The 17,635-nt window shown below is 40.0% G+C and overlaps 1 protein-coding gene across 1 annotated transcript in view; it reads right to left on the bottom strand.

Moving 5' to 3' along the window:
* Positions 1-17,635, bottom strand: part of mindy3 (MINDY lysine 48 deubiquitinase 3) — a 28,802-nt gene continuing 11,167 nt past the window's right edge. The window contains exons 11-15 of the mRNA XM_057339781.1: positions 11,843-11,915; positions 7,666-7,738; positions 6,758-6,845; positions 5,687-5,758; positions 1-964 (exon numbers count right to left, since the gene is read on the bottom strand). Coding sequence (XP_057195764.1) covers positions 815-964; positions 5,687-5,758; positions 6,758-6,845; positions 7,666-7,738; positions 11,843-11,915 — 456 coding nt within the window. The 3' untranslated portion in view covers positions 1-814. The remainder of the gene's footprint in view (positions 965-5,686; positions 5,759-6,757; positions 6,846-7,665; positions 7,739-11,842; positions 11,916-17,635) is intronic.

Genomic DNA, 17,635 nt, shown 5'->3' with positions numbered 1-17,635 from the left:
ACAAAAGGTGTTTATTTAAGTGAACCATCATTAGGATGAAAATAAATAAGGGTGAAAGCTTATCTGTGTCTTAATTATTCTCTCTCATGCAGAGAATCATAGTGTCATTCCAGAATCCCTCCTGGAGGTTTAAAGTTTATATAATAAAATCGTTCTTTTCATTTCTTCTCCTGCCCTCCTACTGTCTTTTGGTGGCCAGCATGGGGTTGTAGTGCATTTTCTGTAAACCTCTTTAAACAAACCTTCGCTTATGGCCAACGTTGTAGAACCTGTCGATCCCTCCTCAGACTATTATAAATACGCAAATACTTAATCTCCAAGCAGAGGCTTTGGTCAAGCGATCCCTTACATAATTCATAACTCCTAACATTGAATAGGATTTAATTCAATGTAAAAAATGTACAGTATATATTAACAATTCCATAAATTACGCATAACAGCATCACAGTCAGTGTGGTTTTTCAACGATTTATCAATTCAGAAAAATAAACAAAAACTTATGTTGACACAAAATATGGTACACCTGCAAAAACAAAATAATTTGGTATACATAACAGAATGCAAATTTACATAAAGAAAAAACTCAGGAGATAAACACAAGAGTTGCCCAAATCAAATGTACAGGCCAGTTGAGCTGTGTAAAAAGCAGATAAGAGCCTTTATGTGAGTGTCAGGCGAAGAGAATCGTCTCTCAGTTTACCTTCAGGCCCTTCAGTGTTGGCCTGCAAAATGTAGTGCAGAGTGAGTAGTCTTATGAGGGCTCAGCGTTCCTCGAGGGCTGTGCGGCCAGAAGATGGCAGGTGAAAATGAAAGGTTAATTGAGGGAGGGCGACCTCTCTGTGGTCCACAGGAGCTCGATGTAGGGCCACTTGGTTTGTAGACAGCGCTTGACTGGGGTGTCGTCTGTCCGTACCATAGGATCCTCAAAACCCATGACCAGAGCGGTACCCTCGACGTAACTTACCTACCAGAGATAAACACAAAGTCTCTAGTTACCTTAACAATTTTCCAATCAGTGACATGCACATCTCTTTAAGACGCTACCCTATGTTCTAAATGTAACCATAGCTGATGCTGTTTTCTGAGAACCTCTGCATGTGTCTCATTAGAGACCTGGCCTCCTACTATGACATCAGACATGAGACAGTCGATGGCTTCCATATGGAGGGCCTCATATTGCCAGGGAGGAATCTGCCCCTGACAGTGCGTCATGCTGAATGTGTGCCTCCAGCGAATGGGTGTTTAATGTTTCCGTCATGCATGGTGTCTGATAAGTGTGCCGAAACCATTATGAGCGTGTGCGAGTACATTTATTAAACTGCATTCATGCAGAATCAAGCTTCAGTTTGAAAGCAATTATGTATGTGCGTTTCAAAGGGTCAGTGAATGTGGTTTCAAATGATGCCAGTATCGAATGTGATGAGAGGTTTGATGATCCCCGATGACCCTTAAATCCAGGAATTAAGCTGCGCTGTCCAGAATCATCAAGCCCTGGAGACATCTTTAAACACACATCATCATCATTAACCATTTAAAGGAACAGTTCACCCAAAAATTTTAATTCTGTCATTATCTACTCACCCCCCTGTTGTTTCAAATCTGTATACATTTCTTTTTTCAGCTGAACACAAAAGAAGATATTTAGAATAATGTAGGAAACTAAACCATTCTGGGGCACCATTGACTACCATAGTAGTTTCGTTTCCTACAATGGAAGTCAATGGTGCCCCAGAACTGTTCGTTAACAAACATTATTTCAAATATCCTCTTTTGTGTTCAGTGGAACAATAAAATGTATACTGGTTTGAAACAGTTAATTATGACAGAATTGTCCTTTTTGGGTGAACTGTTCCTTTAAGATCCCATTCAAGAATGAGAGACATGTGCACTTATTAGCAGAGCTTAAAACAACCCAATCTTGATGAGAAGCCCAAAAGCTCAACAGCATTCCCTCTGGTGGCAGACATTTGACAATGTCTTACAGTGGTACGTCTAGACCAGTGTTTCTCAAACTTTCTGCCATTCCCCACTCTGTCCCCAATCGCCCAACAAAATGGTAATAAACTTTGTCCACTGTCTGTCTTGGTTTTGTCTGCTGGTGCAGAATTTCCGGTTTTCTTTTCATTCCATGATAACTGCCCAGCTCGCGCTGTATAAAGATGTGTCATCCGATGCTAATTAGGTAAACATCCCCCAACCCTAATCCATTGCTAACTTTTATACCCGCTACTGCCTCTCCACATTAAAGTTTTTGTGCCGACCTCAATTAACATTCTACTATGGTTCCATGTGACATTTTCTTTGCCGTCTGATGTTGTTTTATGTAAGGCTTACATTTAAATGTGTCGTTCTGTTGAATGTAACAGTCACACTGTTGTAAGCTGGGCTTTGTTTTAAAGAACAGACTTACAGATCAACATAAACACGTCTATATATTTGGACTACTATAAATGCATGTGTGATTATATTCGGTCAGAGACGTCAGTCTGACAGAAACTGAATAACTGATTAAAATGAGGTAAAATGGTAAAATGTTGAAAAAATAATTTTAGCCAAAATACTTAATAAACAAACAGCCAAGGGACTACTGTATATCACTCACTCACACATTTAAATGAACTATGACAGGATTAAAGGTCTAGTGTATGAAATTTAGCAGCATCTAGTGGTGAGGTTGAACTGCAACCAACGGCTCACTCCCCCCTTCAAAGCACTACGTTGGCTGAGACAGGACTAAGATGTCGTCATGTTTTCACTTCTTTGCCGAAGGAGATAACACATTTACACGCTCTGTAGAGCAGTTTGTTTGTTTAGGGCTACTGTAGAAACAACATGGCAAATTACATTTACATTTAGCAGACGCTTTTATCCAAAGCGACTTACAAGAGGCGAGGAAGCAATGAAGCGTTAAGTCGTAGAGGTAGCAAAAGAAGAAGTGCTATAACAAGTGAACAGGTTACACAAGGCGAAACGATACTTGTTGGGAGAGAAAAAGGGATTTTTTTAAGCAGAAGTTAGCATGTTCCTGTCAGGTGTTGCTGAGTTTTTAGTGGTTTCTTGAAGGATGTGAGGGATGTCGCTGATCGGATTGAATTGTGAAGATTGTTCCACCAGCCAGGGATAGCAAGTGAGAATGAGCGGGAGATTGATTTTGTGGCCCTCTGCGAAGGGACTACTAGGCGCCGCTCATTTAATGATCGCAGGGTTCTGGTTGGGCAGTATGTGTGAAGGAGGGAGTGAAAGTATGCAGGTGAGGAGTCAGTGATGGTTTTGAAAGCCAGCATTAGAGACTTACATTTAATGGGGCTGCTAATGGTAACCAGTGGAGGGAGATGAGAAGGGGTGTGACATGGGCTCTTTTGGGCTCTAGGAAGACAATTTGAATGGAGAGGTTATGTTGCACCGCCGGACGAGCTGGAAAGAAAAGCAGTTCAGTTTTAGCCAGGTTGAGTTGGAGATGGTGTTTTTTCTTCCAGGTGGAGATATCTTCCAGACAGGCTTCAATACTTGTAGCTACGGAGGTATCCTCTTGATGGAAAGAGAAGAAAATCTGGGTGTCGTCAGCATAGCAGTGATATGAAAAGCCATGTGACTCAATGATAGGGCCTAGGGAGGTTGTGTATATAGAGAATAGAAGAGGCCCTAGCACCGATCCCTGAGGGACCCCAGTGATCAAATAATTCCATGCAAGCGGACCCGTGGTGTACGTAGAAATAGCTCATTCTAAAGTAATAAAAACATAACGCTTCATTATGTAGAGTCTTTAGACAGACTTATGTCTGAAGACATAGTTATGTATATTATATTGCATTTCTGTCAATAGATCCTCTAAAAAAATTTCACAGCTGGACATTTAAATTATGAAATTTGCCAAGCTTCCTGTATAATTCTGCAAGAATTCTGTAATTCTTCCAATCATCGTATCATACAATATACGGAATTACACCCATCAGTACAGTTTTTCAACATCCAACAGCAACCTTAATAAATTATGGTTGACATTTTGTCAAACTGCTCAACAATTGAGGCACAATCATAACAGAATCACTCTGACAGCAGTGGGACAGCAGTTCAAAATCCATATGTGACATGAAACAGCCCTGCCGTTGGATGACAGAATAAGAGCAGCTCTCACTGGATGACTGGAGCAGACAGGAGACCTGGACTTTGGCTACAAGTGTCAGGATGGTCTGTTACAGTCTGTTATATTTTGCAGGGTGTTCGGTTCCTGAAAAAAATGGCCCCTGAGAATATCTGAGTGGCACAGAGGAAGCCTCCACAACAAAGTCTGCACACTTTACTGCTGCTGCTAATGCGTTTGCCAGGCTAGTAAAAAGTAACCCGTGTGTCCTCAGGGGCCAGATGGCAGTTCCTACCCGTTATCCCTAACGCTTTGTTAATCTCCCTTCTCTCTTTCATGCACACAAAGTTCCGTTTAAAAGTGTAGGGTCACACACACAATGATAAATGAATGCATGAGGCAGCCCGGGGGTGTCACTTTAAAGATGGCATGTGTGAATGTCATTAGGGCTCCTAATGGGGATGTGTATGGAATAAGAGAAATGGTTCTCAATGGTCAAAAAAAGCACTTAAATACCAGTGGCACTATAAGATGAGAATAAGCACCTGTGCGACTATAAACAGTATATACAGAGTATTTGTTTCAATTTACTTTAAAGGTATAGTTCACCCAAAAATGAAAATTCTGTCATCATTTACTCACCCTCTTGTCATTTCAAACCAAATTCTGTTGAACACAAAAGAAAATCTTTTAAAGAATGTTGGTAACCAAACAACAGCGGTACCCATTGACTTGCATCGCTTTTGTGCCCGTTCAATAGAAATGAATGGGTTGTTTGGTTACCAACATTCTTCAAAATATCTTCTTTTGTGTTCTGCGGAAAAAAAGTTACACTGGTTTAAAATGACGAGAGGGAAAATGATTCATTTCTGGGTGAACTATCGCTTTAAGTACCGAAATTAAGACAAAAACAACTCATTTATTCAAAAAGGTTCAAATTTCTTTAAGCAGCTGTGAAATCAGTGATCCTTGGATTGTGCTAAAAACGTAAACAGCAACACAACACACACGAAGAAAATTATGAGAGTGAAAGTGGATGGATAGAGTAAAAAAGGTGATAACAGCTTCTTTTCACTTTTTAAAGCTTATAACAGCTTGTTCAGCAGGTTTTGCCAATCTACACTTATAAAGGTCGCTTATTTTTATGTATTGAAGTAAACTCTACAAAATAACATTAAAGTAGTACCATAACAATAAAAACATGCAAAACTGCAATTATTTATTAACCTTGTAAATCACGCATTCCAGTTCAAGTACAACCACAGAGTGAATAGAAACCAGAGGGCCTGAGACAACAGTCCAGGGAAATGGTTTTAGATCTTTGTGGCTTTAGTATACTCCGCCCAGTTGGGTTTAAAGCTTTGGCAGTAGCAGTCTGAGAAATCTCATTGGTGTGGGCGTGGTCAGATCCATCTGATAGATGTAGGATGGGTGAATCACAAACACACGGACAGATCAGTAATCACGTTCTGAACAACATTGAGGAGATCAGACAGGATGACAACCCACCATGTCTCTAAAAGCAGTTAATATTACCCCTGCTGACATGAAAGTGTGCATGCATGTATGCGTGGGCATCACAGAACAAGTGTGGGCGTGTCTTACCTTCTCATTGTGGTTGGACTGCTTCAGGCCGTTATAGTGATACACAGGAAATGAGTCTGGGATTGCTGAATCCTACGACAACGAGATGACACGTGTCAGCAGACATGTACACTTTAATACAGTGAGCGTGTATGCAGACCATTAGGTCTGTGTAACATCAGCAAACAACTCTATTCTGCTGATTTAAAGTGACATATACAGCCTTAAGATCTGACTCCGCCTACAGGATGCCGAAAAAGCCAACTTTAAGACGCAGCCAAAACATCTCGTTTCAGTTTTAACAAATCACGCCGCACTCCATAAACTCTGACCAGGGAGCCTGAAACATCGTCAGATGGTTTTAAATGTAATGACACCGTCTGACAGTGAATTGAAATACAATGCTTTAAGTCCAAAACAATCACAGAAGCCCCTGTTCGGCTGTTCAAAGGGTTCGACTGCAAGCCGGTGCCAAAAATCGTCAGGCTGACTGAAACCACCAGCACAAACCGAGCACACTTTTGACAGGAGCCAAATACTTCCGTCTAGCCCCATACCACACTGCCAGAACCACAACAGTGAGAGAGAGCCGAGAGTGTGCATGTTTGACTGAGCCTGAAATAGGGTTATTGTATTTGATATGATGGTAAATTGAGAAATTTTCTGTATGTATCCCTAAAGCCCTAATCTCTTTAACACAGAGCAGTCGAGCTTCACGTCCATGCTAACTACAGTATAACTCCCGGCTTCTCTCTCTCTCTCTCTCTCTCTCTCTCTCTCTCAGAGGGGCTGCGTATCTAATCTGGGGCTGATTGTAGGTTTATTTGAACAATGGAAAACAGTAAGAAAAAGCAAACAGGGTTGAGCATGAAGAAGAATATTGGGGGCGAATAAAGACATACATTTTGTAATCCATTTCCTAGTAATCCATATTGCTGTCTACTGCCTACATGGACAACATCCTAACCAAGATGGAATCTCAAAGACTGGTTATCAGAATATCCCATATTTGATAAATCATAATTAAGAAAGACATGAAAAAACTGTCTCTAATCTATGGTGACATTGTATGCATGTTACACTTTACTGTACCTGATCAGGGAAGAACTCCAGAAGAAACTGCCCCAACAGAATGACACCCAATCCCTCTGGATCCAGCTTACTCTTCATCAGATTCACACTGAACACGAGAAAGAGAGAGTCAGGATATAAAAGACGGTGCTAGGGTGTGTGTGTGTGTGTGTATTCTACATGTAACATTGGCACGTTTTATCAGTAAGTTGTTGTCTGGAGCTGAAGTCATGAGTTATATTCAGATGCTAAATTTATCAGCGAGTAATGCTTGGAATCTGAGTTATAATGTTTTTAAACAATCTCGCTGATGAGTAGATTTGCCTTTTTAAGGAATAAAATAAGACAGAGAACACTTCTAACTCACTCCCATGCAAGAGTCAGTAATCTGAGGAGTATAAATTCTTTCTCATGCGATTATGGTTGTCATTAATATTCACATAAAATAGAAACAATAACCATTTGCCAAATTGCTGATTATGATGCATGTTCATCTAGTACACAAAAGAGCATTCAGACCTCATTGACGCATAACAAAACAGCTTCGGACAAAATGGGGTAGTGTGTAAAAACAAACAGCGCATAACCTTAATATTAATCTTTGTTAAACAAACACGTTCAATATTTCAAGTTGTCTGTCAATCTGTCACTGTGATTTATAAAATCAGGAGGTGATGAAATCACTGAGATTTCAGTAGGAATAAAGCTGTTTAGGAACTGAAGCTTTTAGAATGACTCGAATGGCTTGAAAACTGGGCTTAGATAACTTTAACTCTTTGTTCTTTATTACTCTTCTTTGCTCAGCATGAGTCAAGGAAAGACCCAATGAATCTACTATTGCATGGCTGGAATGTTATATTGACCAACAGGCATCCAGCTCAGAAAACATATGACTTGTAATTGAAAACATCAAATACAAACCAACTTACTAGTCTGGCTCAGAGACGAGATCCAAAGCTTTCATAACATCTTCAAGCAGTGTGTCTGGAATGAACCCATTATCTGAAGATAAGAGAAACAGGCAGATGGTTTATTAGTGCTTCTGAGAGTCTTGCTCACCACCTGTGTCTCCTTGTGCCCAACATAAACCTGCGGTTCATTTTTTTAACTCAAGTTGCAGACCGACCACGCACGCACGCACGCAAACACAGTCTATAGCTGATAACGTGATAAATTCATGGTGTATGTTGTTCTTCCTCTTCTCTGTTTTGCCCTCCATGTGTCAGACAAGATGTTTGCAGAGCAGCTGGTCTTGTTACTCCATCTTTCCTGAAGTGACTTGATTTAACAATAAATATCTACAGCATACAACTACATGATATTAGCTTTTAATAACGGAGAGGAATCATACTGCACTTTATTAACAACTAATATGCCAATATCAACCTTTTACACATGACTGGATTTTTAGCATGGATCTTTAGTGCCAACTAAATGGAAATATTTGTATTTTCATTTTCCTTTGGAAAAGTGTGTTTATAGGGCAGATTATGACATCCAGATTTTATACAGAACATGACACACACACCGAAATATCTCTTTGTAAGGGTAAGTTACTCCAGCACATCTCTAGAGACGCCCAAGGAAAACGAGAGAGGTTTAGAAGGATAAACAAGATCCTATAAAAGTTTGAGTTTGTCTGTTTAAGTGTGCACTGTTTAGATATTTGGTGTCAGAGCAGATTAATTTTAGCTGCCTTAAGATATGCACGCACGCACGCACGCACGCACGCACACACAAGCAAGTTTCACTTATTATCTGGAAAATCTCACAGACTTCCAACGCTTTCATACCAGGCTAATGATACGGTCTATTTTTAAGGTTTTACTTTATTTGCAAGAACATTTTCAAATATTTGGAGAGCATGACTAAAGCCAAACATGGGCACACGCACAATCTTTAAAAGCTCTCAAGCACCTCTGAAGTTTCTCATAGACCACTCTACTCAATCTTCACACAAGCCTCTTTGCCATTATCAGAAATGAAGCCAAACATTAGATCAATTTATGAGCCATTTATGTAGTGAGCATAATTTCAAATGTCCTCTCTTTTCACTACATTAATGAGGACATTTTCAAAACAATTCAGCTGTCCACGAAACCAACCTGATAAAAATGGCTTTTCTATCAGAGGTTTAAATTTGCTTTACCTGAAAGTGTCTTTCTCAAAGTCCTTAACGTCTCATATCAGTCTCTTAATCACATAGAGCCGTGAGAAAGTCAGCTGAACTTCAGATTGTGTGTGAATACGCCACAAACTGTTCCTCTCGCATCTTTTTTCATTTTGCATGAACTCACATCCAGTTCTCTCATATCAATAAAAGTATGAAATCAAAAGTATGATGCTGAAAGTAGATTGATAGATAGCATAGAGCAGGGGTCTTCAACTACTTTTCTTTGAGGGCCAGATTCCAAAAGTATAAATTGGATGCGGGCAAGTTTTTTACCAAATTCTCATTTCTTCTGTTATTTATTGCGTTTTGTTCCTTTTATACTGTTTTTGTTGCTGTTACTTATAGGCCATGATTAAAACATGCACACAAATATTGCATCCAGTAGTTGTGCCTTTTCATGATATTAAATTAAAAGGGATATTGTCTTTTTAATTGTATTTTATATTCCTTAATGCGTTACTTTACCCAAAAATTGCTACTAATTTACTCACCCACAGCATTGTCTTTTCAAGAAGACATTTCTGAAGATATTTGGTTGAATTAATTAAAGTTAAATCAATAAAAGTAAAAAAGGCAAATACATTCAACACAAAAGTAATCCCTGCCCCTTGTGATGTTAAATTAGCGTCTTATAAAGTGAGTCAATTGATCTGTGTAAGAAACTGAACGCTATTATCACATCTTCGGGTGAATTCCGATCGCATTCATGTGCCCCACGCACTTATAGGGCAGATCCTTTGTATAGTGAGAGTTCTGGGGGGAGATGAACATCTTTTTTCGTAAATATAGCCGTTATACATAATGAATGCAGTAATAAAAACAACACCGTTTTCCCATTATCTGAGACAACCGTTCACGTGGTGTACCCTTCCTACAGTTAGCCTACTTTCAAGGGCACAAAACGCGTTTTAGAACACGACCTATCGCGTGCGCAAACCGATTGCCTGTGGCTGTGCAATGCATTGCTGATTATAACGTTGTAAATAACATTAAGTTTCTTGGACTGACGTAAAACATTATGAGCCGCGGGAATTACTTTCGTTTTGAATGTAGCAGCGTTTTGGACTTTTAAAGATGTGGCGTCTCAGGAGGACATTTAAAGCACACCGTTCTTAAAGTCTCTCCACTTATTTGAAATGTTAAGGCGGGCCAGGAAAAGATGATTGGTGGGCCGCAGTTGGCCCGCGGGTCGCCAGTTGACTAGCCCTGGCATAGAGGGAGTTAAAAGGACTCGGAGACCAATTACATAAATAAAAAAAGAGCAATACGTTCCTATTAAATCAGAATCTGGTTTTTGTTTATAACATGCTGATGATGAAGAGACTGAAATGCAAGACTAGTCCAAACGAGTCGAATAGTTCTGCTCAATGTCACAAATGAGAAATAGTGCAAATGTGCTGCTTTGTTTCTTGGATGCATCAAATGTGTGTGAAGGGTCTAATCTTGTGTTTAAATTATCTGTGCATGGACTGGAAAAGAAACTACTTTTCTTTTTTTTTTCCACAAAAAGTGGTGGGTAACTTGGATATTGGCAAGGAGATGAAGTTCATGCACCCTCAATTGTTTATTACATTAAAAATGGAAAAGATGTCAAGGAAGAACATATGTTGCGCTTGAAGACAGAGTGTGTGTTATAAATTACACACTTTATATCACAAACACTCAGAGTATTGGAAGAGTTTTCACTGCGTGTATGTGACACATTTGATGATACACGCACGCACGCACGCACGCACGCACACACACACACACACACACACCAACTGACAGATCCAAGACACTACACTGGGTGACCTCTGCCTACCTGTTCTCTCACTTCTCTTCAGGTTTATTACATAAGCATTAGAAACAAATCAGATATATAAATATCAGTGAGAAATTATACCTTCATGATACAAACTCTGGAGAAAGGACACAAACAGGATATACAGACAAAGATATATCGCACTACATATGAGCATCAGGGGTTTGATCATAAAGCTTTGCCGATTGAGGACAATTCCTCTCCTAAACATTAAATCATCACATGAATCTTTCCTCCTCAAATCCTCAACAAAACATGCTAACAGGTCAAATATTGTATGTTGGCAATTGAAAGAGTCTGTCTGCAATAAATATTGTTCCCAAACTGTATTCAATTTATTACAGTGCACTGAAAGGCAATCAAATTTGGGAGCTACAACTCAAGTATGGATGAGGGCATTCATTTGATTTTATGTGCTCCACATATTGACTTTTTTTGATATCACTGTCAAAATCAAATGTGTGACATGTCTGGTTTAGTTTGTTCTTCATTTGATGAGGTTTAAAGCGTAAACCAAAGCATGTTGAAAGTGTCTACACTGCCCCTACAGCACTAAAACACTGGGGACGAGGGCTCTGTGTGCCGTGCTGGCGGATGAGAGAGGGAGTGTGTAGTCAGGTCTTTATGACTGATATATGGCTGTAAGCAGATACTGTGGGAGAGTCATCAAAATGAATGAAGGGCTTAACCTTAAATTTAAAAATGCTCCAAAGAGTAACATATCTGATATCCCCCCCCACACACACAGCAATGCAAACGCCATTCAGAATTCCATGGTACTTTTAAATAATCCATACAGACAAAGGATCTGTCAGATAAAATTTTGTAAGTGAGGAAATGAGAAAGGAAAGACAACCAAATATCAACAAACAAACGTTAGATCTTTGTTCTGTCTGACAAAGCTGCAGAGATAATAAACTTGTGAGCTGCTCTGTGTTTCGTGGAGCTCATCTTCCTCTCAGAGAAGAACAAGTTGACTCAGCTGTTGGGGTTGTGTTGACATTATTTTGAGTTTCTCTCTTATTCTCTCTCTCTCTCTCTCTCTCTCTCACACACACACACACACACACACACACACACACGCACGCACGCACGCACGCGCACACACACATTAAAAAAATGATTTTACCTTCTGGGTCAAAGGTCTGGAAGACTCTTCTGGCCTGCTCTGATGGAGACTCTGGGGCCACCAAAGCCATCTCCTAAAGAGGAAAGTAGAAAAAGACAAAAGGACATTAATAACACTCGCAAAACATGGCTTTGTTTGTTTCTGTCCTTTGGAATTATCCAATGATATTTTGCTGAACAATGAACTATGATGGGAAGCACTTCACTGTCACAATTTCACCCCTCTCCCACTTAACCAGAACCCTACAACCCTCAAAAACATAATAGCCCTGTTAACATCATCTTCTGAACAGATTGCTTCACACAGTGTTATAGTGTTTATTTTTCTATCCTTGTCTGTCCCTTGCAAGCTGGAACTGAGTGGCTGGGGGAGCAGTGTTATAAAAATGCTCAAATGAACAACATTCACACAATCCCTTTGAGGCTTGACCTAATCATGCTACATGCATTGTTGAAATATATGGTGGTAATGAAAAAACATGAAAATATTTACATGAAGTACTCTTCATCAAGTTGTTTGCACGTGTGTAAAAAGCGATGGGGTGCGTAATTGCATTCTTATACGTTTTGTATGTGTGTGCATATGGAGGAGTTACTGTAACTGATCTGGTGATAAACTCGTAAATGTCGTAAGGATAAAACAATCTTCCGCTCTCTCCCTCTCTCTCTCTTTCTTACATGAATAAACTCACAAACAGACTGCAAACTTTGCTGATTACAGAAAACTAATTAAAATCCATGTGTGTGTGTGTGTGTGTGTGTGTGTTTGAGTTTCAGCAGGATAACTGCCCCATCAATGCAAGTCGCCTGAAAGACTCAAGGCAGCAAACACATCTGTGCGTGTATAAAAATGAGTCAAGCTGGGAAATATGCTGCCTCAGCACGCACAGTTAAATTAAACACAGCTAAACAAAGTTCACAGTGTTTTCCATTATGTTCCAGTAATGTGCGTGGTGTCAATATAATAGAGGAAGGCATGGAATTAACCTTCATTTTATGGAAAATATGCAATATGAAAAGTGAATGGGGACAGTGGACATTTTTTTTATCCCACATAGAAAGAAACTTCAATATTTCTTAAAGTCACAATTAGGTCATAATTAGGCATGTTCAAGTTCAAAATGTTCTATCAATCATTGGCACAGATAATACAAATGGAAGAAAAAACATACACTTATTAAAAAGAGAGAGATAAGCCATATCTAGCTAGAGACTATGGGTTGGCTTTTTGACCAAACTAGCAACCAGAAAACACAAGAAACACTGAGGTAGGTTTTGTACAGGCAGGCACCAGTAACATTTACCTAGAACATTTACAAATCTCCTTAAATGATATGCTATGCACACCGATTTACTGCAATTGATGTGAATGTATATTAACAATGAACATGCACACAAACCAAGTCATGGAAGACTGAAGATAAACTCAGACTGTGTACTTTCACAGTATGGTTTCAGTGCAATGCACACAAATATCTCCTATTTCACAGCATAAATATACAGCTCACAGTCATACCGAGACAGAGCAACAGAAGAGAGGAGAACAGGAGAGAAACAAAAGCGGAAGACGAATGGATGACGGAGAGAACTTGCAGCTGGACAACGTTCATCTTAAGAACATTAATAACATCACATCCAACACATACACCACTCACAACACCTTGCTGCAGTTATATGGCAGGTAGTCAAAATGTAAGTTTAGAGCACTTGCCTGAGGCCATGTGGAGTTAAAGAAAACCTCATTCCGCAAGTAATGAAAAAGATTTGTTATTCCATCAGAAGCAAAGCAATGCCAACAGTGAATGAGTGAGTGAAAGTGACCTATTAGTCAGATATGGTGACCCATACCCGAAATGTGACCTCTGCATTTAACCCATCCAGAGAGTAGTGAACACACGTACAGCAAGTCGTGAACACCCGGAGCAGCGCCCGGGGAGCAAGTACGGGTAAGGTGCCTTGCTCAAGGGCAACTCAGTCGTTACCCACCGGCCCTGGGAATCGAACCGGCAACCTTCTGGTCACGAGTCCGACTCTCCAACCATTAGGATTTTGAGAGGTTTAGCTTAAGAGGTGCTCGGCGTAAAAAAGACACCACATAAGTGTCATTGTGTACAACTTGTGCACAGTTGTATTTACATACAATAGGTTTGTAAAAAAAACGTTATTAGTTGTAAATCCATTGCCCAAGACATTTAAATCTGATTCATGATCTTAAACTTACCACATCACTTTAAATTGTTACCTGAAACCTAGACCGTCAACACAAGTTTGAATATTTACATCTGTAAATGAGACTTGAGGGCTACAGTAGAGGGTATCAATTTCAGTAAATAACAAATGTAAATCTTGGTCTTTTGGAGCTTGACCGACCATAGTGACTCTGTGCCTATGCTTTGGTTTTGTGCATTTTGACAAATGTTTGTGTTCTATGGAATAAAGTTATTTGGGTTTCAAACAACATATAAACGATGACAGAAGTTTCAATTTTGGCTGAACTAGTTGTTTTTAAACTGCCTCTCTGTGTAATGAAGATGTATAGGATGATCATTGTGGTTCTCATAGGGAACGCTGATGAAGCAGAACATGCTTTTGGAAACAAGACCAGAATCATGATCCTCTCACAAACACTACACTTACAAACAAAAGAATGTGGCCTTTTGTGTGCGCTGACGTGAAGTATATCCGCCGTGACACGTGTTTGTGCACATAAACCTCTCTTGCACACAAACATACACCGTGGCTCCATGATAATAGCAAATGACAACATGTCTCATTATGAAGTCTGACCCCCGGTGACAACAACATCATGCCGTTCCAATGATGTTTACACTGTGGCTTCTTAACAACACAACCAGGCCTGTAATCAGCCCTGTTGAGTCAGCGTTTCTTAGTCTCGCTCACACATGTGCTCTAATAGAGGAATTACAGAGCAGCGTCTCTGCTAAAGACTTCACCCCTAGGTGGGATGGTTCTGCTTTGCCGAGTGATCCGACCCAGACGGATCTGCAGAGCCATGGTTCAACAAGGAGGAAGGGCATGACACCGACCTCTGATCCTGGTCGGTTTTCTGTTTCAGGCGCACAAAGAAAATGAAGCCTTACATATTGCCTAAAAACAAATTTACAAGAAAAAAAAATGTATTTACACATAAAAAAAACCCAGGATATTTCGCATCCCAGTAGCCAGAAAATTTCATTTTTTTTTAATGGGTTTTTTTACGGAGCAGAACTTTTCTACATTCTTGTGTTTAAAACAGAGCTTTTCTACATTCTTCAAAATATCTTCTTTTGTGTTCAACCGAGCAAATAAATTGATAAAGTCAACGGTAGACAAGAACTGTTTGGTTACAAGCATTCTTCCAAATATCTTTCTCTGTGTTCATTAGAAATTCACGCACGCACGCACACACACGGAGATGAGAGAGTCAGCTCTCACACAGGATCTAACTGAAGACTAAACTTCAGAAATATCCAAGAGACACATTGACTGAAAGACAACCTTTTCACCTTTTCAAGTCAGTGTTTTCTTCGCAAATGTGAAAGATAAAGTACTTTTAGTATTTATATAAGCAGCAGGCAGGAGTGAAACAACACGTCAAAAAATTTGAAAAAGAGAAGAAACAAACAAGACATTTAAATCAGTCAATGTAAGCATTAAGTCTGTCATAAGCAGAGTTACAAGCCAATGAAAAAAGAGAGGGCAGATAAATCACGTGTGCTAAGAATGTAAAAAAAATGATAAAAACAGTGTTGGTTTGGATGTTTAACCTTAAAAGGTGAAGTAAGGATGTGTGTGAGATCATTCTTAAACTAAAAATAAGTGTTCCACACAAACTCCAGATCATATTTAATTGGTTAACTCCAGATCAGATTGAGGCCAAATCCAAACTCTAGCAAGGATTACATTTTTGAGTTACATTTTTGAGTTACATTTTGAAATATGCAGCCAAATGTTGCACTGACTGCAGAATCAACCCTGTTTTGTTAGAAAAAAAATCGACATTGTGTTTTGAACCTTTCAACCTAATCCTACTAGCCTTGAAGGATAGATTGGCATCTCTATGAGTGACTGGTTCAGGTGCAAGGTTCATGGGTTTTACCCTACAAACCCATTCATGGAGGTCTTCTAACTTCTAACAAACAGTAGTGTTTTATCAACATCAAAGCGACAACAACAATTACCCTGTTACTAGCCACATTACAAATCAGTGCTATTTAGCCTTGTAACTCTAACAGGTAGATCTGTTCTTCTAAAATACTCCACCACAGACAAATGTCACCGACATCAAGAGAAACGGTTTAGTCATACGATACGTCAGAGCTGGCCAGGTCACCAACCAGACACATTGCGCACTCGTAACTGTATCATACCCACACAATCCACCCTCCATCCCTCCTCTGGCGTCTCTCTTAATGTCACCCTCTGTCCGTTTTTGCATTTAACACTATCTCCCAATCTTCATGTCGTCGTCTTTGTATGCATGTCTTTTGTTGGCCAAGTATTCCCCATACAGGCGTCAGTGTTATTGTGAGGCCACTGAAGAGGCCATTGTTGTGGGTTAAGAGGAGATGTGAGGCCCTACGTGTATTACGAGCCCCTTGGGTACGAGGTAGTGTGTGCGTATGTGTTTGTATGCTAAACTGCCACGTAGATCCTTGATGGAGATGAAATTCAAGGACCTGCAAGGTCAATGATGGCACATGTAGGATTGTAAGAGATTCCCATGGAGTATACGTGCGCATACAGTATGTGCGGCACAACAAAGCTATAGTGTGTACCAGATCAGATCACAGGGAATGAAATGATTAATGATATGTCAAACGACACAATGCCTGATGGAGACAACCGTCTGATGAGATTGCAAACAAAAGTGTCTGATGAGAGGGAAATCTATTAAGTAATACTATATCCCTTCCTTCCTATTCTTTTTTTTGCATATGCTAGTGTGTATCACACAGTAGCATTCTTCCGAGGAAGACATGCGAGAAAGTGATGATTGAAGTCTTTTAGCCTGACGGAAATTAGATCCGTTGGTTTCGGTTCACCATTGACTGTAAGAACATGGTACAATACCCGAGCGATCCTTGCAGCACCAGAGCGGGGCTATAAAGAAGCAAGACCCTCCGCAATGAGGTTAACCCCAGAGGGACTTACTAAAGTAAGACCAATGTTTGCATTTGGGCACGTCTGTAAATTAGGGAGGACAGAACCCCGGGGTGTACCAGACGACTACCATCAATTTGTTCCGTTGCTACTTGTTTTTATTCACGAGCTCACACAAATAACTACTTACACAAATTAACTCCACAAAGACTTGCAGCACCATCGTTTCCAAAGTCTTTAACAGTAGGGGGCCAAACTGGACAAAAAACGTTTTGTGCTACGGTCTGGGTATAAGCAGGGATCAGGCCTCTGAAGAGCGGACAGGAAGGACAGGAGAACCAAGGGATCAGTAAAAAGATGAGGATGTTAACCTCATTAGAGCTGAGATGGGCCGAGGTCTGCAGATGAGTGGAACGAGAAAGCAAGAAGCTGGAGAGCGAGGGAGAAGCTCTGCATCCCATACCTGGACAATGACAGAGAGCCTCCAGAGAGAGACAAAGCAGGATGGAAAGGTGGAGTGAGGGAAGGAAGAAAGGAGGAAAGGAAGGAAGGAAATAAGGGATGTGAAGCTCATCAAACCGAAGAGAAGAGCGACTTTAAGAACAAAAGCATCTGGAGGAAAAAAGAGGTAAGCTGGAGAGATATACATAACAGCACTAAACAAGATTAAACAAGTGATACCAATACAAGC

Source organism: Triplophysa rosa, linkage group LG8 (assembly GCF_024868665.1).
Source record: "Triplophysa rosa linkage group LG8, Trosa_1v2, whole genome shotgun sequence".
Taxonomy (NCBI): domain Eukaryota; kingdom Metazoa; phylum Chordata; class Actinopteri; order Cypriniformes; family Nemacheilidae; genus Triplophysa; species Triplophysa rosa.
This window is presented reverse-complemented; position numbering and strand designations above follow the sequence as displayed.